Consider the following 27,196-nt stretch of genomic DNA (forward strand, 5'->3'; position numbering starts at 1 on the left):
GTTGGATAGAATGTCCATGAGGTCTTTTGGATTTCATAGAAGGAATTATAAAGTTTGAAGGGATTTTGAAAGGTTGTTTTAATTTTAACCAATGGTTTTCAAACTTTTTTGAAAGTGTCCCACAGTAAGAAATAGATTGTTCATGGTGAATGGTGACCTAGTATGTGTACACCTACACTGAAACACACACATACATACATACACACACACAGAGACACACACACACACACACACACACACACTCCTGAAATAAAACTTATGTCAAACAATATTTACCCTTACTATGTGATATACCTCAATATTTTCTATCCTTCCTACTGTTTAGGGACTATTACCTTTTTTTCCTTTTGTTTTTAATGTTAGTTGTTATTCACTAAATTGATTTCAAGACCTGTTAGCAGGTGACTACCTGCAGCTGAAAAATAATGCTTTAACCATTTCACAAAGTGGTGAATGTGAGAGCTGGGAACTTCCCTCATTTTGCTCAAACCTCCCAGGACACTTGGTCCCTTTCCTCATTGAGGCATCAATCCCCAAACTCAACTATGGTTCATGATAAGCTCTGTGAGGCTTATTTTGCAAAATTTCCAGAACATCTTTACCAGAAACAGACTTTATAGAGGCTTACTACACTATGAACAACATTTAGCCCGAATATGCTGAATCAGTGAGAAGTCTCTGTCCAATGGCAGTGAAAATTCTGAGTTACAAAGACACTGCTTCCCCATGGATAGATTTTTTTTTTTTTAAAGCCAGAGTCATAAAATTTTAGAGCCAGAAGAGACTTAAGCAAATCTAGTTCAGCCCTTTGATTTGATGTCAAAAATATTCCCAGGCACTTTCTGAGGAGTTCAGAGCATGAGTCTCGCTCCCTTATCAACAGTATTTTTAAAAAGAGCATTTGCTGCCATGAACAGATATATTTTAAACAAACAAAATGTTTATGCTGTAAGAAAGAAAGAACACAGGACTAAAGATGTTTAGCATTTTAGAAAATATTAGAAATATTATTTTTAGTATTTAAAAGGGAATAATGTTGGTGTCTTGGCTCTGTGTTTTAGAAATGGTCATAATAGCTGAGTTGTAGAAGCCTTATACTTATGATCCACACATCTGCTTCAGAAAAATACTACTATAGCATGGATTTTCCATTATTTAGACATTTAGCAAATATAATTTGAGAACCTAGTATCTGTTCTCAAGCAGCTTATATTATAGTGAAATATAAAATGCTTGTTTTTTATATTAAAAATTATGTTATCCAGGAAATAATACATCATAAACAGTGTGTATTTCATGGTCAGACTTTATGGGTGTTTTATTTGACATATTTGATCTACCACTCTGGATCCTAGTTTCCGGGCCAGGATCTAAACTTTTTCATTCCAAGTCCTCTTGTACTCAGCGCCCTATCTCACTAGTTATTTTATTTATTAATCCAACAAATACTTTTTTACTACCTTAGATCTATCAAGCACTATTCTAGATCCTGGAATTATAGAAGTGACCAGGAAAAACCAAAGTTTCACATTCAGGGAATTTACAATATACTGAAGTGGCCCGTCATGAGTATAGAACCCCCCACCAACAAGCTTAGTTAATCAGACACTTTGGAAAGTGTTGAACTATGTCAAATTTTACAAATATTGATGCCCCAATCTCCAACAACACAATGAAGATGTGTTTAACGAGTGGAATTCATTAGGTTTTTTAAAAGTGAGCACATTAGCCTACATTGCTGGATGTTTCAGAGAGCAATCCCTAAATAGAATTTTTCCCATTCGATTTTAACCACCACAGTAATAATGTTATTCACCAACTGTAACTGGCAAAGACACGGAGATGGAAAAATGGATAGAAGGAATGTGGGAGGAAGGTAGGCTACAGGGAAGGAAGGTATACTCAGAATGAGGGAGCAAGCAAGTTTAAAATTCAAGATGTACCCATATCATATTCAGTGTCATGACTAGACAGAATAATGACAAAATCAAATTTTCCCAACTCCAGTAAGTAGAGTTGCATCTAGCAGAAGTGGAAAAAAGAAAAAATAACACCACAAAAACTGTTGGCACTCTGCTTCCAGAATTGCATTGTTTTTGATGTTCTGACTCAAGTCTTAAGCATGACATTTCACGATGGGCTAAGCTGTGGAGCAACCACACCCTATTCTTGGCAAAAGTATATATCATATTACATTACCAAGGAGAGAACAATGGAAAGTTTTTAAAATAATAAACAAACACCAAATCTTATTTATAAATCTTGTCAAGATATTCAAGGTCTTGCCTTGCTCCACAGCGAACCCACTGTTTGTTTGCTGCATAAGACACCACATGCAGAGTAAGTGCTTGAATAGCAAGCTCCTTTTCCATTTCAGCTTCTTCAGCCCTAGCCATGGGGGGACCATCCTCTTTCGCAGTAAAAGTAGATCCAGGTTTTATGGCTGGACAGGGTCCAGGGCATTCAAAGAGAAGCAGACGGTTGTGAGGAGTTATTTATGGCAGATTGTGTGATGCCTGTGTCGTGCTCTGATTTAATGGGGGGGAAAGTGAAATCTGAAGCAGAGTGAATTCAATTTCCAAATTTTACTACGTGTACACACAGATTTTTATACTGGGATACTGTCGCTGCCCCCAGCTTCTTTTCAGGGATTTCATTCTTTGCAAAAGTGAGTCGCTTCTTGAAGAGAGCCATGAAAAGCCAACATTGGATCATCCACAAGAAGTCTTCCAGCTAACACTTTTCAAGTCCACCCAATGAACCTTTTCTCCTGTGACACACAGTATATGACATCTCTGTCTATGATGAGCAAGCTCACATTTCAATGGAAATCACCCTTCCAAATGAAGAGAAAGTAATTGTAGAATCCTTAAGCAAATGACATCACAGATGACTTTTGCTGGTTGTTCATAAAAACAGTATATTGGCCTGAGATAACATGGGCCATTTAAGAACATCACATCATTGCCATTTTGCAAGGAAAATTAAGTTCAGTGTTCAGTCTAATTTTAATAAGTGTAACTATTAAAGCAAGTCTTCATTATATTTTGTACCTCATCTTTAAAGAATATCCAAGTCGAACAAAGTTGCACAATTAAAGAATAAGCAATATAAATCTTAGTTAAGAGACATAATACATGACTGCATAGACAAATAAATACCAGTATCAAATTTTATTATGTATCCTATTTGAACATATACCCAAGTATATTATTATTGATAAGAATATTTTGTGTGCATCATCTCTTTCCCAAATTATATCATATGGTTCTTAAATCATTGCATATAAGTATTTGAAATATATCACTTTTGTTCATATGTGAAGTAGATGTGGATGCATTTCCCTGGCATTTTTACTTAATCTACCCAAACTCTGTCATTATTAGACTGGTATCTCAAAATAACATTTAAAGAAGAAATGAAATTGCATGTACTTGCAGAAGAATAAATTGCTTGCCATTATCTGTCTACCATAGACCTTTGGAATGAGAGAAGGGAAAAATAGAACAAGATGCTGAACCAATAATGATCTTTGAAGAAATAGGCAGGAAAAGGATTAGACATGAGGAAATAACATTTGACTTCCTTGGTCCATTCATTAACAGTTGGGATATGAATATAAATACTATTTATAAACATATATACATATAATATATGAATATATATAAATATTGAAGTATTTAAGGTATACATAATACAAATTATATATATCTGTATGTATATGTATAAAGTATTTTAAAAATAACAAAATGGCTGTGTATTACCCATTACCCAGCTTAAGAAATTGACTGTTACCAAAGTCTTTGAAGACTTCTGTTTAGATATTAATTTATTCATTCAACAAATATTTATTGAAAACACACTATGTGCTTAGTTCCTGTGCTAGATATTGTATACAGTGGTTAACAAAACTAGAATAGTTCCTGCCTCTATAAATCTCCAAGTCTAATGGGAGAGAGAGAGAGACACTGAGTATGTAATCATACAAATTATTCATAACTATGAGCTAGGCTTGATTCTGTACAAGAAGGCACTGAAAACAAATAACAGGAAAGGCCAGTTTAGATGGACAGATCTGGGGAGCCCTCTGTGAGGAACTCCTAAGATGAGGCATGAGCCGGGACTGGTTTGGCTCAGTGGATAGAGTGTGCCTGCGGACTGAAAGGTCCTGGGTTCGATTCCGGTCAAGGGCATGTACCTTGGTTGCGGGCACATCCCCAGTGGGGGGTGGGGGGTGCAAGAGGCAGCTGATCAATGATTCTCTCTCATCGATGTTTCTAACTCTCTGTCCCTCTTAATTCCTCTCTGTGTAAAATCAATAAAATATATTAAAAAAAAAAAAAAAGATGAGGCATGAGGCACTGCCAGAGCATCGTCAGTAGAAGCATGAGAGGAAGAGCATAGCAGACCGCAGGAAGAGTGAGTGCAAAGGCTTGGGGAGCACAGCCTCATTTACATTTAAGTTGAAAGAAAGACATCCAATCTACATATGTGAAAACTTAACCCAAGAAATAATTCTCTAACATTTGTTCTCCTTTTGCACGAGGGTGGCATGTTGACATAACATGGTAAAACTTGTGCTCCCTGTATTTATTTTTAACTGGTAAGAAATGTAGTAATCAGACGTGGCAGCATGTCCATTATTATACTGAGTCCCACGGTTATTTGGCACAAGAATTAGGAGCTCACATTCGGGGCTTTCACTGGGATTGCTTTTACACAGGTAACTTATTTTTTTATTTTATAATCTTTTTTCCCTTAAAATGTTGTACTGTGTAAATATGTAGCTCATAAAATTTTACCATTTTAACTATTTTAAGTGTACAGTGCTGTGGCATTAAGTACATTCAAATTATTGTGCAACCATCACCACCATCCATCTCCAGAATTTTTTAAAAATCCCCCAACTGAAACTCTGTACACATTAAACATTCATTCTTCATTCCTCCTCCTTCCCCAGCTTCTGGCAACCACCATTCTACTTTGTCTCTATGAATTTGACTAATTTAGGTATCTTATATAAGTGGATTCATACATGTCCTCAAGGTTCATGCATGACATTGCGTGTATCAGAATTTACCTCCTCTTTAAGGCCTGAATAATATTACATTGTCTGTAAATCTACATTTCATTTATCCATTCATCTGTCAACAGACTCTTGGGTTGCTTCTACCTTTTGGTTAGTGTGAATAATGCTGCTGTGAACAGGGGTATCTAAATATCTGGTTGAGTTTGTTTTCACTTCTTTTGGTATATTTCCAGAAGTGGAAGTACAGAATCACAGGGTAATTCTATGTTTAATTTTTTTTAAGAAATCAAGCTTGTGCTTTTTCATTCATACTTGCAACAAATGTTACATGTCAGGTGGCCATGCCAAAGGTTGGGAAGGTACAGACAAGACACAGACACTGCCTTCAAGGCTTCCAGGCTAATGTTTCAGTAGTTTGTTGTTCTTATTTTTGATGGTAGTGATGATTTATAACTGATTCATTTACTCCTTTTCTCAGTCTTCTTGAGATAGTAATATATGTGTACAGTATACAGCTAGAGTGCCCTCATGACCCCAAGCTTCAGTAACTTGAGGCTTTGAGTAACTGAGTCAATTAGAATCAGATGGGAACAGTACATATACGTTGTCCTGTAAATCAGATGACTCAGGAAATCACCAACCCTTCTCCCATGTATACCTTCTGTAATAGTAGCTTGAAGAGAAAATTATTTCAGCTAACTTAGAAACTTGATTGCTAGAACCCATACAAACAAAATTCTAGCATTATATGTAATCATTCTGGTCACAATAAGGAGGAAGAGGACATACCCTCTTTTTTTTGACTTGGAATTGCACCTAAACCTTCACTTAAATCTCCTTAGGAAGAACTTTGTCACAGGGTCATCATACATAGCTGCAAGAGAGGCTAGAAAATGTCTCTTTTTCTGGATAGCCATCTATGTTTGTTACCCAAACAAACAAATAAACAAACAATGATAGATATTTGGAGACCTTTAATATTTCTGCCATGGGTATGTTGTTTAAATTTTATTGCCCTTAAAAATGCAGGCATGGGTTTAAAAAACCAAGCTATTGAGAGCAAAAGTAAAAGCATATAAGTAAACATTCTAGGTACAAGGCCATTCTGAGGCTGACAGGATCATTTCTGTCTCAGTCTTGGAAAAGTGAGGCTGCACAGAGGGAGAGATGGGGAGGTGCAGAAGGAAGATAATGTAACCAAACATTGAAACCAAATGTGAAACCTGTGATCTGGACCAAGGTATACTTCTCTAAAGAAGACCATGAGAAAACCATCATAGTCACGTGCCTTGGACCTTACTGCCTATTTATTTTGTGCACTGCAGACATGCCTCCACTAGTATTCATCCTAGAAGTCTGCTCAGGTGACACATTGAATTTAGCTTGCTGAGTTTAAATGCAAGAAACCTCCAGGCTAGGATTGTATCCCATCCAGCTGCTCCCAAAGGCTTTTGTGATTGGCTCTGCCCATATAATCAGATATAGGACCAGGGGTCCCTTCATCATTGGGACCTTCTGAATTCAATAACTACTAGTTTCTGTGCTATGAAACCAAATTAGATGTTAACTTCCAGGAAATGCACATGTTAAAAAAGAAATCTCTGCATTCTTTTACCTATTTCTCCCAATTGTACTCCATATTTCACTGTCAAAACACCTGCATATTGGTAATGTTCTTGTTGTTATCTAATTCTTTATGTTTTTATTCTGTATAATTTTTCCCTTTTGCCATACTTGCTAATTTCAAATTTTCTTCATGAAATTTTTTTTTTTCAAAACAAAGGCCCACCACAGTTTTGAGTAGGAAAGGTAAAATATCCAGTTTTACCTACCAACTCCATGTCCTTTTATGAAATCTAAAAAAACCCAACCAAACAAAAAAATCAATATAAGTTATTTTTAGTTATAGGTTTATAGGTGTTTTTTTTTCAAGATTTCATTATTTGACAGTGTTTTATAGTTTTGACAGTATTTATAATTGTGATATGAGATAAACTTTCCAACTTAACAGCGAAACCATTCTTCCACTTGGTGTTAACAAATACAACCAACATATAATGGGAATAAAATTACAGGCTCACAATGACCTATTTTATTTTAGAGAAAGAGAGAAAGAGAACTCTGGTTTTCCGTGATTTAATTGCTATTTTGAAATTCAAATTTTATTCCATTTTAATTTAGATTTGCCTCCGTTTTCAGAGGCTATGTTTTCTTTTGTAACTCTCCTGGGTGCTTTTTTTTTTTTCTTCTGCTGCCATATTGGTAGACATAGCATATGTTCATTAACTCCTATGTTACTTTGACAAGTATTTATCTAATGTCAATTAGGTACTAGGCCTTGTGGAGAAACTGACATTAGGGCTCCACTTTTGAGGCAGTAATGAGAGAAAGGGCCTTCCAGGCAGAAGGGACAGAAGGGACAAATGTATGGAAGTGGGGGAGCTGGGAGTCCTGGGCAATAACAGGTATCTCACTTGGGCCGGAACATGGCTTTCTGTTATCCTGGGACTGGAAGCAGAGCAGGACATCTTTGAATGCCAAGCTGAGGAATTTGGCTTTTGCACGCTAATCCCACTTTCTCTGTATTGTCTATAAATCTGTTAACACCCCTTCACCTTATTGTCTGGCTCTGGTATAATTATTTTATCTGTAGAGGATGATGTCATGGAAATTGTACTGAACTAAGAATCAAGGGTCTTGGATTTATATATTACATTTGGGTTTAATATATGAATATTGCAACCATAATTCAAATGTCAGCCATTAATGTGGTGTCTCTCTATGTCAAAAAGGCTACAACAGGCAGTCTCCCTATTGCCAGGTTCTCTACTTATCATGCCTTGCACACAGTAGGTGCTCTATACGTGTTTGTTGAATATAATTCGACTAGAGGCCCATTGCATAAAAATTTGTGCACTCGAGGGGAATCTCTCAGCCTGACCTTCACCCTATGGCAGTCCGGGAACCTACCATCTACCATGGTAATAATTTTTTTTTTAGCTCTTTCTTGGCATCAGGCTCTGAGCTAGACTGCAAATCCCTCACTCCACTGCCCATAACAGCCCTATGGTGCTGAGTGCTACTCTCATCATTTAACAGCTTAAAACAAAAACAAAACAAACACAACTGAGCTCAGATACTTTAAGCAGCCTGTTTCATTGATGTGTTTTTGGTAATCAGTGGACAGCTCCAAAATCTGGGTTCTTTGCACTACACCAATCAGTCTTTAGAATTCCTCTCTGCCACTGACTGGGGTCACAGATTCAAACCATGTGAGAAGCCCTGAATTAAGCATTGCAGACAAATAGGAAAAAATGTGAGCTGAGGCTCAGTGTTTTGGGTAGCTAGAAATAAATCAAACCAAATTTTAAAATGTGCTATGTTCCTTCCATATGGAACATGCAGTGCTAGACACTTTGTAGGGGAAGGGAGACTGTGGGATAAAGAATTTAAAAACATGTTTTCCCCCTTTAAACAGTCTAAAGTAGTGTAGGTCAGGGTCAGTAAAAGCCTATGTCTCACATGTTCCTGTCTTCTCTCTACGTACTCTGTTCTCACCTGCAAAAGGCCCTTTTCTTTTCATCTCTTAAAGGACTCTGTATCTCAAGGTCTTTTTCAATTTCTATTTTTTCTACTTGGGTACTCCTCACTGAGTACTCAAACTGGCAATGACCTCTCTCTTCTCTAAATTCCTATGGCCCTTTGATCTACAAAGGGGCTGTGTTGCTTACTGGTTAGGAACACTGATGGCATGGTTTAGATTTTGGCCTTTCTCCTCTCTGGATATGTGATCTTAGGCAAGTTATTTAATTCTATGGGCCTTACTCTTCTCCTCTGTTAAAGGGGATATATCAGTCAAGGATTCTGTTCCAGAGAACAGAGTTTATCCTTGCTAATCATATATAATAAAAGGGTAATATGCAAATTGTCCACTCAACTGGGCATTTGATCAGAGTTAAGAGGGGGCGGGGCTGGTGGGCCTACCTCCCAAGTCCCCACCTCCCTTTCCATTCCCCTTCCTGTCCCCAGCCCCAGCCAGCAGATCAGGGTGGCCAGCCAGACCCCACCCATGCAGGAAATGGTATTCTGGGCCTCTAGTCTAAGCATAAAATGTTATCTTATGGGTTGTTAATCAGCTAACAGAAAATTGGAAAAAGTCTCTGGTTTGAACTTTCTGAAGACTCCCATGCTACCTACTCTACAGCCACAGATCACCACAGGAGCAGCTGCCTCTTTCATAACCAGGAAGTCCCCTACTGAATGGAAATGCAAGGGCTTTAAGAACTTTGCCCACATTCTTTGATCCATCTAGAACTACCTCTTGCCACCTACAATTGTAGTGAATGGCTTGCATGGCTGCAGACAAAGCACATTACTCTGTAGTCATTTTTCAAGCAAAAGAGCAAAGTGTGGTCTCTACCTCCCTCACTCCCACCTTCCAAATCTTATGGAAGTGTTTCTGAGTGGCCAAATCTAATGTAGTACATCCAATGCCCTAGCTGCAAGGGAGTCTGGGAAATGTAGTTTCTTGGTTTCTGGCCTCTGTTTTAGGTAGGCACTGGTTGGGATGAATGTGGATGCTGATCTGCCATAAATAACATCCATATGAGGATAAAAAGTTATAATATAGAGTTGTTGTGAAAATTAAAAGAAATAATAAATATAAAATTACAGCAGTGCCGGGCATGTGAAAGACCCAATAAATTTAACTGTTTTCATCAACTTCTCAGAGAGTTGTCCAGGGCAAAGTCAAACCACTCAGATACAGTCCAATTTTTCACCTGCTAATAAGTAACTTTGATGAACCTACTTATTATAAAAGCACTAGTTTCCTCATCAGTCATTGAAGGTAATAATTACTCTATCTTATAGAGTTTCTGCTTATATTACTCTAGGTTATGTGTGAAAGATGATTTGAAGATTTTTAGCATACACTCCAATTGCTAACTGGGTATTAGGTGAATTAGAGAGCTATAGTCACCCACTCAAATTCTAGCTCTGTCCCTGAGACCAGCAGTCAGCTTCTTGTAGTTTTGTCTTATTCATTCACACACCATTTTTCCTCCCTTTAATTTTCAGAATTAGCTAGGGACATCACACAACTTCCACACTTGCCCGTGAGGACAGTAAGGCTCAGGTGCCACCATAACCACCTCTTTCAAGAGGGTAGATGAGGCCTTACCCAGGTTGTCTATGCTCCTACCCCTGAGTTCTTTCCAGAAGACCCTCTGCCCTTTTTACCCCAGTTCCTGCAACTGGCAGGCCATGCGAGAAGGCCCAACCTCAGGAAGAGACAGGTGGCTCCAGCATGAACACTGTAACCTACTCTCCCCAGGGAGAGAAATTCCGAGAGTTTAGCTCACTCTTTCCTGCCATAAAGCACACTGAATGTTAACAGCTTGCTCCTGTCCAAGCCGGTGTTTTTTAAATTAAGTATTGTTAAATCCATACCATTTGGAATGATGCTTCAGACAGCCCTGACACTCTTGCTTCTGCTTTCATTTCACCTAATATATTGTGCAGGGAGCCGGTAACCAGTATTACAGCAGCCGGGGCTGCCGCTGCTGCTGCTGCGGCTGCTGCTCAGACACTGGCAGACGGCTTTAATTTAGATACCTGAAGAGGAAAAAAGGAACGCAGCCAACGCCCTGCTCAGATGCCATAAGAGGCCTTTCCCAGGCTGCCGTCAGCATGGATCTAGGTTACCCAGGGTTTGATGTCATTTTTCCTTAGCTTGGATAAAAGCTTTAGAAATGACGCAGATAGGAGGCAGAGAAGTTGTACACTAATATGAGACACTTTCCACTGTCAGGTAGCATGTACCTATAGTAAACCTGGGCAGCCTGCCTCCTGCTCCTTTGCCTTCACTATAAACAATTCCCTCCAACCACTATGACACCACTACCAACATCTGAAAGTGTGTATGTGTGTGTGCATGCACGCACGCGCGCGCACACACACACACACACACACATATATGGATGAGTATATATAAATGATGAGAGTAAAAGTCAGAAGACCTCTTTCAAAGTCCAGTTCTAGCCAGTGGTGCCTGAGGCAAAGTCACTTCACTTCCCTGAGCCTCAGTGTTCAGGTAGTTAAAATGGGTGAGTTACTTAACCAACTTCACAGAGTAGTCATAAAGGTCAGGTGAGATTGTGGGTATAAAATAATTTTGTAAACTTTAAAGATATCACATAAACTTAACTAGTTATCAAAATTAGCTCATGCCAAAAATTCACCTCCATCACTCTAACCCATCTTGGCTTTGTTCTCCTGTTTCTGAAGTTACAGTAAGCTTGGAGTTTGTTCTACAGTGCTTAACTCTTGACTATGCAACTACTTTTTCTCATTTTTCTGGGCATCCCCCAACAGGAAAGGAAATGATACAAGTATAGGGACCAGAAGCATGGGACACTATGGTGGGCATCCTCCTGACAGTCAAGAAATGGTTTAGAACTTGACTTAAAAATATTGTGCTATAACTATAAGGTGAGTGTTGTGGTAACCATTTTGCTCTACATTGACACGTCCATCAAAGCTTCAAAGAAATCTCTGACTCAGCCATCGAGACAATATTTATTTCCAAAGCAGGAAGGCATCTAGATTAGCATATGTGGCTACCAGTTATTCTCTTATCAGACCAATTTTTTTCTATTCTTCTACAAATGGTATTGTACCTTTCCCATTTTTGCTATTATTTCTTTTCTACCGCCTCCTCTTTCCTATTGACCTGCCACATGAGTGAAGTTTAGGTGTGAGATAAAAGATTCCTTTTTTTTTTTTTTTTTTTTTTACAGAACTAGTTGGAACTCTACAACTAGTAACTCTGATGAAAGAAAAAACCTGGTGGCAGAAAGCTCTAATGTGTAAAAAGAGAGAGATGTAACACAGCTTCATAAATGAAAGGTTTATTTCAATCAATCCATTTGTAATACGATAAAGACTTCAGATCACACCCTTCAAGTATTATTACAGTTACTCATGAGTACTCTTCAGCATATGAGCCTTCACTGGTTTTTGAGAGATTCCTGAAGCGAATGTTTGTAGAAGAGAAAAGCACACTTTAGGAACAGGGCCTCTGTGGTATGGATTAGTATTATCCATTTTCCCAGGTGAAGAGAAGGTGGATCCTTGTATGCCCTGGACTTTCCTCACAGGTTAAAAATGGGAATTGCAAAGCTCTGCTGTCTTTAATTGATATATCATACGGAGTCAGTAGCCTGAAGTTGAACAACCTGCTTTTCCTCACCTTTCTGAAAAGCAGCACTGCAGACCTGCCTGTATTCACATGCCTACTGTGGCTTCATCAGCTTTTCCATATTTGTGTGTTTCATGCCTCTTGTCGATAAATTTTTTTTTTATTAATGAAAGAAAAGAACATTAGTTCTAAGTGTCTTCTCCCATAAATAGCCTATCAAGAGATCTACAAAGGAAAAACTTCCTGGCGACACACCTATGGGAATGTAAAGCAAAGTTTGCTATTTCATTCCCTCAAAAACCTGGTGATTTCCTTAGCAGATAAGAGAAAGACGTCCTTGTTGGACACTTGACACTTTCCTAAAACTGTAATAAAATCCCCTGGGGTAGAGAGGAACCTGCTCACTGGTGGATTAACTGGACTCAAAGCTTCCTGCCCTGCCCTTGGCCTTGTCACCATTTCACTGCTTGTTAGCACTTCCTCCAGGCGGTGATGGACCTGGAGGGTCATCTCTCCATCCTCTGCAGGAGGGAGAGAAAAAGGAGGCAAGACTCACCTCAGCCTTTCCTGCTGCATCCCAGCAGCTCTGATAAAGGACGCGAAGGAGGAGGCTGAAGCTGTCTGTCGGTTAAAAGGTTTGGGGATTAACTGAGGATTTAATTCATCCTTTTTTTCTCTCCCCTCCTAAGGCAGACAGTTGAGCGTTGGCCATGTGTCAAAAACAGGCAGTTCTTCAACCTCAAATTTCAGTGCCAGTCATCCCTGCCTTTGTTAAGGACTTCTTTTTAAAGGAGTGGATCTACATTTCTAATTGTGCCTTTAGCCTTAGTAAATCTTGGGTGTTTTAAATTGTCACTTTACAAAGAACCAACTTCCTTTTCTTTCTTTTTTTCTTTTTTTAATCAAGTCATTAATACACTAAGTAAAGTATGCCACTCTTTAGGTTCCGTGAGTTAACTTCCAAAAATTTATATAGTCTTCCCTTCTCCAAGTCAAGGGGAAAAATAAAGAACAACTTTATGGAAGAGGAATAAAGCCGTTGTACAGCACACATTTAAAGGGCACAGCAAGTCAGGTTTTGTCTGGGATTCTCTCTCCCTTCATGGCATATGTTATATATTGACAGGGATTAAGTTTCTCTCCTGAATGAAACAATACAGAGTCACAGGGAGCTACTGTATTTTACAAAGCAGCAGGCATCGGCACAGGCAAGTGGCAAAGAGCAAAGCATCTCACAAAGAACTAACCAGGTTAGCTCCTAGCACGGGGCTTGGCATCATCGGTTTGCAGTTCTGCATCTTTTGCATTTCTCTCCTGGCTCTGCTGCGCGCTCTGCTCTCCTTTCTTTTTCGTGCTTTTCCCCTTCTTCTTCTTCTTCTTTTTTTTTTTTTTAACTAGCACTGTTGCACTTTCTCTGTCCCCCCTGGCTTTGTTATTCAGCATGTCTGATTAGCAGGAGCCTGATTGGCTGGCTGCCTGCTCCAAGAGAGATTCCATTCAGCTTACCCCCCACCCATCCACCTACCCACCCACCCCTAGTCAGGAAATGTGAGCGGGGCTGATGGAAGCTGATAGGCAGGGCTGGAGTGTGAGCACCGGGACTGGATGTGACAGCAGGCAGAGGAGCACTTAGCAGCTCGCTCAGTGTCCGAGATCCAGATTCCGGCAAGGATCCAAGCATGGAATGCTGCCGTCGGGCAACTCCTGGCACACCGCTCCTCTTTCTGGCTTTCCTGCTCCTGGTAAATGCCTTTTCCTTTTTATACGTTGCTATTGCCATGTAGTCTGGGTGCTGCTGGGGTGCCGTGTGGTGTGTGTGTGTGTGTGTGTGTGTGTGTGTGTGTGTGTGTGTGTGTTTTGGGGGGGGGGGTGTATCTTGATCTTCAAACGCCAGGTAAAATCATTTACGTGATAAAAAAAAAATTCTTTCAGAACTTTAACCCCAACTTCTCAAGCAAAGTTAAGTCTGCCAGACGGTGTGGGATCAGTGAGAAGTCTGTCATAATATCGAGTCACGGACTTTGGGGTAGACTGCCCAGAGTTTGCGAGCTGGGGACTGCGTGAAGAATTGTGTGTATGCTTGGAATTTGGATGACAGGCATCCTCAGATCAAGCTCACTCACCGCCATTCCTGGAATTTTGTGAAGGATGGGCTCTGAGGGCTTCCCCCGCTGCTTTTTCAGAACTCTTTCCCCTCCGTGGCCATGTGCTGGGGAGCCAGGTAAAAGGGAATGAGCGCCTCTTTGCAGCCAACCCAGATTATAACTCATAATTACTCCACGTCATGTATGGATACACGTTAATGCCGCTCTTTATGAATTGGGGATTATGCTCTTTGATCTCAGATCTGCTTTTGAAGAAGAAGAAAATGCTGACTTTCCGTACGGCTGCTCCCCACAGCCGCGGTGATAAGATGCTCTGCTCTGGAACATCAGCACACACTGCATTTTTGACTCAAAGTAAATGTTCCATTGTGACTCATACTTGGTTTTACGGGCAGAAAATGAACATTTACTGTCCAAAAAAAATCTACACTCAAAATATTAATAGCAATGCACATTTTTTAAACCAGAGTGTTCTGGGCAGGCAGCTTAGTAAACCTCATCTGAAGGTTGGATTCCAAAATGTGCACACACTGGTTCCAAACGAACGTGAGTGTAGCTCTCTCCGTGACATTTATGGATGCCCGCACTTCCTCAGGAGGCAGCAAGGCCAGGGGGGCACAAGGTAAACAGGCAGCGAATTATGGGGGTTGCACTGATTTGTCGATGGTGAAGGAATGTTTTGTTCTGATTACACTCTGACAAATTTGATCTGCACTATAATTATGAAGGAGGGAAGTAAGCCATTTGGTACAAATTGAAGATTCATCAGATAATCAGACAGCGATTAACCATTTTATACATTTCCACTTATTTGCATCATTATAGCCAGGAAACCATAATGCTACCTTGCAAAGGCTGTACATACAGAAATGTATTTTTTAAGATTTCTTGAAAATGTAAAGGCGAACTGAATTTTAAGCATGAATGCACTGTAAGTTTTAGCTGTGTGGAGGAATATAAAAAGCAGAATGTCTAGGTGTGCTTTATGACTACTGAAGCAAGCAATTTATGAAGGTGTCTCATTTTTTCCATATGGGAGGTGTTACTTACATACACACCATTAGATTGCCTCATCTTTTTATTTTATTTTTTTCTTTGTGATTTTTTAAAAGCATGTGTCTGTTCCCATCTAATTATATCATAAAGCAAATTACCAGTACACATTACTTTTTGGTATCTTCCATATGAAGTATGATCTCATTTCACATTGGAAAAAAACTTTCCCATTCAGAAGTAGATTGTTTTGCTACCCATTTGGTAAATGCATTATATCCCTCTTTGATATCTTGACTATTCATCTGTATAGTTGAGCACATAATGAGGCTTATTTCAGGCTTAAAACATAAAACATATTTTGTTTCAATTGCAATAATTGTATTAAGGATAAAATGAAATCAAATCCAGGTTTGTTTCGTACCTGTATTTAAATGAGGGTACAAAATCCAGGGCTCCTTAGAGTTATGGTAGAAAAAAAGAGAGAACTGATGAGTGCCAAGATATGCCCTTGTGCCGGGTACGGTGTGTCTGAAGGGGTCAAACTCTAGGCCGGGTGTTTGAAAAACATTACAAAGCATCCACACAGTCACCTTGCCAATAATACATTTTAAAACCCACTTTAGAGATAAGGAAATAAGCTAATATTTGAGTCCCCAAATCAAACACATAATGAAGAGAAAATAACTTGTTTGCTTTCTACTGTGGTGATAAATTATTTAGTAATGATGGGATCAATGGCATAGGTTAGCCTGGGGACTTTGAGATATGTAGGCATCTTGCGTCATCTTGGCCATTAAGGATGTGTACAATATTATACATCGTTTTTACATTTGCTCATTAATTGCCCCTTTAGCTTTGTGACCAAAATTAAATTACTGGCCTAAGAGAAAGTGACCTTTAGACTGATCTTTAGTTGACTTAGAACTAGAAGTGTAACATCGTCAACTCAACCTTCAGTCTAGATAGAGAAATTGAACTGGTTGCCTTGTGTGTTGTTGTTGTTGTTGTTGTTTTCTGTAGTTCTTTTATACAAGAGTCTGTCTACTCTTAGAATTCATTTAAGCAATTTTGAAAGATGCCTTTAACTTAGTTGGAGAACACTCTGTTTTAGCGGCTAGCCAGTTTCTACTTCAAAACAGCCTTCATATCACTGGCAGCTGAATCACCCGTATCATGCTGTGGTTTGTGACTGTGTACAAATCTCCAATGTGGCTCACCAAAGCCCTTTTTATCTGGAGCATTGTTCCTGAGAGAATGCAGTCCCTGTGTCTATTGTATCTAGTTTAGGTTACCACCCACACTTTCGTGCGAAGCTCATGCACCATAGACTTCATTTTTATTCTGGACACAATGGGACAGTGGTACTGACCAAGAGGTTTTCATCCTGATATTCAGGTCAAATTAAGCCACATAATCCAACTTCCCACCTCCTCCCACCATGCTTCCCCTTTTGCAATCTCCTTTCTCTATCACAATTGTTCAGCTCAAAAAGAATGTGGCAGAAACCATGACCAGCCATTGACATATGTGTCCATCCAAACTCGAAGTCAAATCACTCCTTGTCAGAAAGGCATTTAGCCAAATTTGCATTTGCTTTTTGTTTCTTTTAAGTGGTTTTAAGCACTTTCGCCTGCTATTGTGGGAGTTGCAAGAGTAACACTCAGAATTATAATAAAGTACATGTGTTTTTCTGCTGAATTTCTTTCTCTTCTCAGCGCTAATTTATACATGGAAACTAGTCAAACACAATAGCCCATTCCGTTCAGTCACTCTGGCACTCTCCTCCACTATTATCTAAGTGGATCTATCTTGGATGGCGAGAAGCACCATTAGCCTGTGGAATGAATGTTAAAACCCTTATTTACAGCCGACTGTGGCTTGCTTCAATAAGAAGTGTGTGTGTGTGTGTGTGTGTGTGCGTGCGCGCGCGCGCGCGCACGCGCACAAACACCTTTTTATATCTATTGTTTATTATCATGTCTAGATTATCTTTAAATTAAATGTAAGGATTTTTTTACAAAAATCTGCAAAACAGTGAGGCATTTCTTTTCACATTATTTTCTTCATGTTTTTGCAGAGTTTCTTGTCTAGACATGGTCAGCTGCATTCTTGTTTTCTCAGGCTTCTGTTTTTAGTGTCTGGTCTGTTCAGGACCACTTTCTGGCCTCCGTTATTATTTTCATGTGAACCAGTCCGATTGCTTTATATAAGCTGAGGGAAGTATGTCCAATAGTGGTCACTAGTGAACTACAAAAGAATCCTGTTACACCAGGAATTTTCTCCCTTGAAAAAAAAGCCGACATGGATGTTGAAGGCTTGAGAGAATGAGTACATAAATGTATGTGCATTTCATCAAGTGTTAACACACATTGATTCCCCCTTTATCCATATGCATGACTAAGCCAGAAAGCACTTCTCTAGCATGTCCACGGGGCAGGCTGTTACTCAAACTTAGGAGCAGCACAAACTTCATCCTCACATCCTTATAACAAAATTGAAGTAGATTTAATTTGTGCAATTTTAATCAGCAAAGTGTGGTTAACCCTTAGACTTGGAACTCATTTTTTTAACTCGGTTTTCATTGGTGCATTTGGCACAGGGTCTATATTTGGATGAGACGTGATCTGGTGTTTTGATTCTCCCCTTTATAATAGCTTAATCAAAATATAATTTAAAGCTATTTCAGGAAAAAATACAGTGTCCTGTGAATCTCTGCATTTTCTGCAACAGCTAGTCGAGTGACTCCTATATACAGGCATTCTAACTGGTTTTGAACTAAATTCAGAGAAGAAAGAACTTATAGAGACTATCACACAGACCTCCAATTCTCCATACGTATGTGGTGTTTTCTAACTTTGTATGTATAGTCCAGTGACAACTCTGCTTTAAATGTGTCTATTTCCGGTTCTGGGTCTGATTATTTAAGTTTCTACCATCTAATTACTTAAGTTTTATTCTACCCTTCCCTCATTTTGCATATTCTGTGGGTTCTTGTGTTCTCATGAGCAGAGTGACTCAAAGAGACCTCTTCATAGCATGAAAAGCAGTCTTTTTTTTTTTTTTTTTTTTTTTTTTTTAAGTGAGAGCATTCCTTGAATCATCATGAGTAACCTACTGGTTAATTGTGTTGAGATAATCACAGGAAAATGTGTCTAAATTGAGTTTTGCAGCCTTCTCATTTTCACTGGCTTCAGACTTTATGTTTTCCCCAGAATGAGACAAGTCCATGTCATTTTCTGTCTACATCATAACAACCATACCATGTGGTTGAATTTGGGCTTGATTGGCAGTACTGGCTCATGAGTGGCTTAGGACTGGCATACCAGGGGTGATCTCAGTCCTAAAGGATCCTAATTGAAATAGGCCAGCACAGCTGTGTGAGGAGCCTGTCTGCTAACTGGGGTGAGCTGTCGCTATCAACCCCTTCTTTCCATGAGCTCAAGAATAAATGACTAAATCTCCCCCAATTCCCAAACTTCATGCTTGAAACCTACATTGAATAAAGCTTAGCTGTTCTGGTTTCCCCTCCCCAGGACTTTTCTAACCGGAGGAACCAGCATGTAAGCCCATTAGACGTTTTCTGGCCATGTCATAAAGATGTCCCGACGATAGGAGTCTGCAGCCAGCAACGACCTCTGGCTTTTTATTTGATGTATTTCCAGAAGCTCCGTATTTATAAATCAGTTGGAATATGTTCCTATATTTATTAGTAGTCTCTATTTCAGTCATAGGAATAGGTCTTATCTCATTTAACCTTCTTTAGAAGAAGTACTGTACTTTCTCTATTTGACTACCCGCACCCCAAATTCCACCAATATTTAGCTGCATGTATAGACAGCATTTAATAATTGTTTTTCAGAGGCATAAATACTTAATTACATTCTCCATACTATTTTTAATTGTAACTTCTAGCTCTTGTGCTTCCTTGCATTTATCACTGACTTTCTGAATCTCATATTGTACTTACATGTCTGTCTACTCCACAAAGATGTGAGTGACAATGGAAGGGATGACTTGTTCCTCCCACTCCTCTCAGGATGTCTGGTCATTAGATCCTAATAAGTGTTTTTTAATGAATGAATAAATGGATGAATAAGAATGACTTGGCAAAAGAAGGTGAAAAGAAAAGAAAATACATGTAAAAAGAGAAAATGTGAACATCCACCTCTGATACGAAGCACTTCACTAGTTCTGATGTTGGTAGGACCAAGTCAACAATCGTAATAAATGCCAAGGTGAAGATGTCTATTTTGTTTCTCTCTCTCTCTTAAATACACGAATAGCAATGGAACAAGAATCTCTTCTGCTGTTGTTAATTAGAATGAATGTTGCATGTTTCATATCTTCTATAATTCATTTAGTTTTCAAATATTTTTTTTTAATGAAATTGATCCTCAGGAAGAAAATGACATTTACATTAGCCACAGTTTTATAAAACTGGAAGGTAGTTATAAACTCTAATTTTAGCAGAGATAATGCTATGGAGTCACAAAAACTCATTTCTTTTTACTACTTGGCACAGGATAAACTGTATTTCCTAGCCTTCTCTGTGAGTAGATGGAGCAATATGACTGAGTTCTGGTCTACGGATTATAGTTAGACATGAAATATGGCACTTCTAGGCCTGGCATCTCTCATGTAACCCTCTAAGCACCAAACACTTTCTCCTTTCCTGCCTGCTGGATGCTGAGAATTCAGTAAAGAACTTCCAGAGAGTAGGGAATGGCAAAGCCACCAATCGAAAGCCTCAGTCCCTGAATGACTACATGGAGCAGAACCCCAAACCACCACCCCGATAGAGGCACATCTATGAACATTCATTTAACCAAGAGCAAGAAACAAACCTTTGTTGTGCTAAAACATGGAGAATTGCAGGAAGGTGTTATTTATTAAACTAAAAATCTGTTCAATTAACATATGCTTCTAATTTAGATGATAAGCAGAATAATACTCATTGATATGTAAGTACTAATACTACTTTTGATATATTATGCAGAAAAATTGAAAATAAGATGCCAAGTCATCCTAATGGTGATTCAGTCTGTTTAGCTTGCACCTTATTACAGACTCAGAATGTTCTGAGTACTTGGTGGTGTATATGTGCCAGTACTGCAGGAAAAATGGGTTCACATCCCTTTTTAAACATAGGATCCAGGAGCGAGTGGAGTGGTAATAAATGAGGAGAGGAACCAAGACAACAGGACTGTGGTCAACAGTTGGGGTCTGGCCTCCTAGAGCAGAGCAGAACCAACCAACCTGGTCCAGGACACAGAGCCACACAGACTCAAGGGGCAGTCAAAGGGAACAAGGAAAGGTACCAAGATGCAGACACAGGCCTAACACCAAAGCAGTTCCAGAGGCATGTGTCAGAAACTCAAGGAGTGCACATGTGACAGAGAGGAAAACAGACATATACACCCACAGAAAGCAAATGTGTCACATTGCAGCATAGGAAGTAAAATGTAGTTTTGATGTATACTTGGCCTCAAACTATCTTGGGTACATTTTTCTAGAGGTCACACTTTTTCTGTGTGTAACCATCTGGGCTGTAATGCTGATTCCATCTCTGTGATCCAGTCACATAACTCATTCCAACTTCTGTCCACTCATCATACACTCTTGCCCATCCCACCAAGTTCTCCAGTGTGCCACCAGAGGCAAATCGGCATTAGATGTTGAAGTGTTTTGTAAGCTTCGAAGTACTATAAAACTTTAAGCGGTTACTTTAATTCATGTAAAAATCATTTATCTGTCACCAGGCATATACCCAACACAAAGCTAAGCTCCATGGAAAACAGATAAAGGCACACACAGTCCTTGCAATGAGGAGCTTGGTAGTTAATTGGACATTGAGTTGTTAGAGTTATTTTTTAACTATTTCAAAAAACTTCCACAGGCAGTGGTCCTGTGATGAATATTATTATTTTCAGTTGTCCCTCATAAAGGCTCATTGAGTAACTTGTCTGTTACTGCATAAACTCTATCTTTTTAATTCTCTTATCCATGTGTAATTACAAATTATGGCTTCCTACAGATTACTAATGTGTTATTTTTATGGATATTATCAGTCGCTATTTGACTTCAAATGTTATTTTCCCCCAACTTCCATAGTTGAGAATAGCAATTTGTGCAATAGAACACATTAGAATAGTTTCTTTATTTTACTTCTTTTATTTTTGTGAGTTTATTTGAGCTAAACTTTTAGTCAACAATTTCTGGGAAGCAAAATCTCAACGGATTGAGATAATGGTCCTAGCATAGTTTCTTAGGTAAAATAAATTACTTAGGGAAAAATTATTCTCAAAGCAAATTCTTATCATTGTGAGAATTACCATTAATTATGTGTGACCAATATCTAGAAAGTTTCCATCTGCTCCATTATCATTGGAGCATCGTGCTAGCGGACTTCAATCTGACATAGTAGTTTTCGCTACATCGTATGTACTTTGTAATAACTGAACCATGAAAAAGACCACGCATTTTCCATTTGACATCATATTTCTGTGCGTGAAGTTACTACAGTAGGTTGCATCTCCCTTCCTCGAGTACATTTTTCTCTACAGTTCTCATTAAAAATGAATTAATTACAAAAAAACCCAAAAGGCCTTGTGCATGGAAAGGGGGATAGCGGAGAGAAAGGAAATAGTAGAAAAATCACACATCTGAGCATACGCCATTTATAATGCAAGAGATTTATTCCACTTCTGAGGCAAGAAATTGCAGGACTCTAATAGTTTCACCACCTGTGAATTATTTGGGTGCACCTCATAAGCGGGTTCTTTCTTCTATTTGTTTAAAGAAATAGGTGGTATGTTCGCCAATTCTACACTACATTAATTTTCACAGAGTTTCCATTTTCATCTTCATTGCTTTTTCAGATTTTTTTCCAAACCTTCTGCCATTCTTCAACTAAAGCTTTGGGTATTTTCCCCTTCAATTTTTGTCCGGGGATTCTGTCTGCGTCAATTCAGTCTGTTGGCATACATGTTGGGGCAGAGGAGGGAAGGATTGTGATAACCTAAGAGATCCTGACATAAACTCCAAGAGCCCTGAAGAAATGAGACAGGAAATTATGAGCAACCTATCATAAATTCAAACGGTCCAATAAAATAAATACACCTGACTTTGTTCTCAGAGTAAGGTATGGTAGGGTGTCCGATTTCTTAATCTACTTTGCCACCTGTAATCTCAGTCTTTATTTGAAGTCTGCCAGCGTATTGTTCAAATATTGTACTTCATCAGTACAACCAGAACTGAAAAAGAACAGAAGTGGAATAAATCTCCTGCATTATAAATGGCGTATGCTCAAACTATAAGCACTCTTACTATTCAGGTGCTGAAGTGAGACTTAGAGGAAAGTTTCTTAGAAATAGTCTGCTTTTTTCATTCTGTTTGTTATAACCATTGATCATTCAGATCCAATATAATTTCCCTCATGTGCCACACACTTTTATTTGGGGGCTTGTGGCTGGTCTGAGATAACAAACACACACTGAAATTACTGTTACAGAGTTAGTGTAGTTGACATTTGGAACTCCATATATAGATTCATAGTGTTTCAGAAGTAAAAAGCATATTCGAAGTAGCATAAAATGTGGCCTTAGTTGACTGTGATCCCTTTGAAGGCAGGAGTTTGGTTTTAATTTGTCTTGGATCTCTTTATATTCCTTGTACCAGGCAAAAAGTTGAATATGTGATTTAATTGCCTGGTCCAGCCCCTTTCTTTTGCAGGATAAATTGAATTTAAAATATAAATGTATGCAAAAAAAAATTGAGATGTATTTTCCTGAAACACCTGCTAGGTAGCATCCAGATCCTGGAAGCTGTATCTCTTTCCTTGGAGTCCATACTCCCTTGAAAAAAAGAGTTTATTATCTTTCATTTATACTGTGTGGACTCTGTAAGAGTCAGGCGAGCTGGCCTTGGTAGAGCAAGGTTGCAAAGTTGAAATGTCACACACAGAAGAAACAAAGGAACCAACGAAGCTGATGAAAAAATCATCTTAAGTTAAAACTCGGCGATCATTGTTGGTTTATAAACCTCAGAGTGACCTAGCAAAACAGGGGACTCAAGTATATAAAGCTTGTCTCTCGCCCTAGACTTTGTTATGTCAATAGGCTTTGTTTCTCTAGCTTTCCATATCAATGAAAAATATGAAAAATCTTGGTGATATGTATGTGAAAATAACTTCATGCAGGATATTGCACATAATAGGTCTCCAAGAAGTATTCACTTCGTTCCAGCTGTGCAAAATAGCATATTTATTGAGAATCTGCAATGTTTGAGGCACTGAGTATACCATGTTGACTAAAACAGGCAGGATTATAAAGACAGGTCTTTTATTTAAAAATATGTTTTTATTAATTTGAGAGGGGGGGAAGGAGAGGGATGGAGAGATAGGAACATCGATCAGCTGCCTCCCCATCCCCAGGGGATCAAGCTCACAACACAAGCATGTGCCCTCACAAGGAATAGATCTAGTGGCCTCTTGGTTCATGCGTAATTGCTCAACCACTGAGCCACACTGGCCGGGCAAAATGGGTCTTTTCTACATATAATATCAGAAAGCACTTGGGACAGGGGAGGAGGGAGGAGGAAGAATTAATTGGCCGGTACTTTCCATTGGTTTTATGTTGCTGTCATGATATTATTTTCTTTAAACTGTATATTTAACTATTGCTGATGTAAGGGTTCTCTGCCTAAAGAAATAGACACATTAATTCCTTATTTATAGTGATTCAAGAAAGAATGTGTTAGAAAAACTCTAAAACTCTAAAGATTTATATTTAAGGTCACTCCTTCAAGTTATGCCCTTTTTTCTTTTCTTTTTTTCTGGAATCCTCTTTTTCAGCAACACTGAAATCTAAGCTTAATGAATGTATTACGTTGCCTCTGTTTATTTGATACTTAAACACCTGTCTTTTCTATTGTAGTTTGCTTAAGCAGTGAAACCTTTAAAACAGCCCCTCATTCAAGAGAATAAAGGGCCTCAGTAGCATATGGAACACTGGTGAAAGTAGGGTTTTCCTGAAAAGGTTTAGTTCACTCTGTGGAACCATTAGTATGTAGGACTTTTACAATCTTTGAGCATCATCATGGTCACCGATCTGCTAAGAGAGACTCTGATTTTCCAACACTTTTGCCAGGTCTCTGTCACCAGCCCCAATGTGCCTCAGTCCAAGGCAGACGTATTTCCCCGGAAGTTCCACTTGGCTAACTTCAGTCCAGCAGTGCTGGGACTCACACTGGTGGGACTGTTTTGGCTGTGGACTCCTGGATCTTGATTTTTTGTGAACCCCATTTATGTTCAGAGTTCTGGATTATTGAGAGCAGTGGCTCCTGGACTTTTGGGTTTAGCAGGCCATTAAATTTTCAAAAGTAAATAAAGACATGTTTGCAAGTAGATAGAGAGTATGGAAAACAGATACGAAGCTTCGTGTGTTTTTTTAATATTATGTTGAGACAGTAAAATACAGTTCTATTATCATAGTCATATAAATCTATCTGTAATAATAAGAGCATTATATGCTAATTAGACTGGATGTCCTTCCAGATGATCTTTTGGACAAAGCCGGGACTGCAAGGGAAGCCTGCTGGTTCCAGGTGCCTGCTGGTGGCCAGAGGGAAGCCCAGGCCCCAGAGAGAAGCTGGGGCTGACAGCTGGGGGAAGGAAGGCCTACCCTTGCATGAATTTTATGCATCAGGCCTCTAGTATATATATAAAAGCCTAAGCAACTGAATGACTGGTTGCTATGAGATGCAATGACCACCAAGGGGTATATGCTCAATGTAGGAGCTGCCCCCTAGTGGTCAGTGCACTTCCACGGCCCCCGATATTATCCCTATACACACACATTGGCCCTGATCACAGGCCAGGCCAAGGGACCCCACCCAGGCATGAATTCGTGCACGGGGCCTCTATTAAAATAATAATAGTTAATGCTTTAGAGCACATGTGTCAAACACAAGGCCCGCGGGCCAAATCCGTCCAGCCAGGCCTTGCAATGTGGCCCGCACCGCGCTGTCATCACTGCACTCCGCTGCGTTTCCATCACAATGACAGTTTATGACTGTTCAGTAAACCATTCGGCCCTCGATTTAGGCTGGATTTTAGATTTTGGCCCCTTCTCTGATTGAGTTCGACACCCCTACTTTAGAGAGTGCTTGCTTCAATGTGAGGTGCGCTCTACATATATAAATTATCTAATTGTCATTACAATCCTGTGGCATTATTATAACTATTCTCCTCATTGTGCAGATATGGAGACTGAGGCACAGAGAGACTGCCTAACATGCTGCAGGTCTACCAGCTAGTGCCGATTCCAACCCAGGGAGCTAGCATTCATTCTGATCCCAGCTCTGCCATTTTGTTTCATTGCTGCAAATGAAAGGCTATTTGAATAAGCCAGAAGTTTCAAGTATGTCATGTCAGAGGAAAATCTAACTTTATGCATCTAGCTTTATGAGAACTAAGTGGTATCCTTATTTTCCTCTTTATTTCTTCTTTGTATCAGTGAAAACTTTGTCACGGTCTGGTATGCCTGATACTTTCCTTGGGGCACAAAGAGATACGACACTGTCACAAATAACACCCAGGAAGCTCAGCGATTCTAAACAAAGTTTTAAAAAGATAGCACAGAAGACGAGTGGAGGAAATAAGATGCTGGAGTAGCACAAAGAAGGATACAGGGGAGGGAAGCTGGCATCTATTATCTGCAGTGTCCTGGGCTCTGGGCTAGGCTCACAATAGCTTGGCCTTGAGGTGGGTCACTGGAGGTAACACAAAACAAGGGATATCCAAAGTGAGTCTCACAGGACCCATGGAGATTCACCCAGCAGACACAGAGAGAAAGGGACCTTCCAGGCAGAGGCACAGAAGAAGAAAGGAAGGGGATGGCGGATTGCTGAGTAAATCCCGGTGGCTGCACCCCATGCCCGGGGGCTTTGTCCCGAACTTGTGTTTAGAAAGATTGCTGTGGTGAACACGTAGTGGAGAGGCACCGAGATCGGAAGGCCAGTTAGAAGATGCTTGCTCCTCTCCTGGCCAGGCGCCATGAAGGCAGCAGCTCTGACAGAGAAGAGAGGACAGGCCTCCATATACACATGGCCACAGAGTTCTGGGCAGGAAAATTCCTTGGTGTTACATCTCCCAGCCTCAGAGACTCTCCAAAAGCCAGCTGTGTGCTGGGCCCTTCAGGCCCCACTGCTGGGCACACAGCCTGCTCCTGGCACTGAGTAGGTGCTCCAATATTTGCTGACTGAATGTGTGAAGGAGTGAATCCTTTTCTTGAAGGCCTCCTTGTTTGAAATTGTGACATACAGTCAGAGATTTTGTTCTTTCCCCCACATCATGGCAGCATATGGATCACTATCCTAAAGAGTTAAGAACTTTTTCTCTCTCTCTCAGGCCCAACCCTTCTACAGAGATTGCCATAAGATGTGACCTAACCTTTTAGTAAATCTTTCAAAAAATAGAGGCTATTGCAAGTAGGCACTGCTGTGCTTTTTGGGAAACTTTGTCATCCCCAATGGAAAGCAGACACAGAGCCCATACACGGGGTCATTTGGGGACCTTGAGTGAGTATTGTGATCAGAGAGTGTGGTGTTTTCCTATGGTTGTTTATCTGTTTTCTCACCACACAGTGCCCTATTCAGCTCTTTAGATTCATGTCATGGTTATGACTCTTTCCACGGGAAGCCAGCAAGGAGTATCTTTGCCCCAATTCTCGCAGCCCACCGCATGATCTAATATGGACTCCACATGTCACGTTCCCTTTGAAAGCAGCCGAAACTCCAATAAAAGGTGCAGCCTTGAAGGTCTAAATTTGAGTGAGCTGCCCCGATGAAATATTAATTGCGGTCTTC

General features: G+C 39.6%; 1 protein-coding gene across 3 annotated transcripts in view; it reads left to right on the forward strand.

Moving 5' to 3' along the window:
- Nucleotides 1–27,196, forward strand: part of ADAMTSL1 (ADAMTS like 1) — an 849,328-nt gene that overhangs the window by 450,689 nt on the left and 371,443 nt on the right. The window contains exon 1 of one of the 3 annotated variants that reach the window (XM_036434139.2): nucleotides 13,745–13,972. The exons of the other annotated variants lie outside the window; for them this stretch is intronic. Coding sequence (XP_036290032.1) covers nucleotides 13,910–13,972 — 63 coding nt within the window. The 5' untranslated portion in view covers nucleotides 13,745–13,909. Of the gene's footprint in view, nucleotides 1–13,744; nucleotides 13,973–27,196 lie in introns of those variants that run through there. 3 annotated transcript variants of the gene reach the window in all.

This window comes from Pipistrellus kuhlii, unplaced genomic scaffold, assembly GCF_014108245.1.
Source record: "Pipistrellus kuhlii isolate mPipKuh1 unplaced genomic scaffold, mPipKuh1.p scaffold_m20_p_12, whole genome shotgun sequence".
Lineage (NCBI taxonomy): Eukaryota > Metazoa > Chordata > Mammalia > Chiroptera > Vespertilionidae > Pipistrellus > Pipistrellus kuhlii.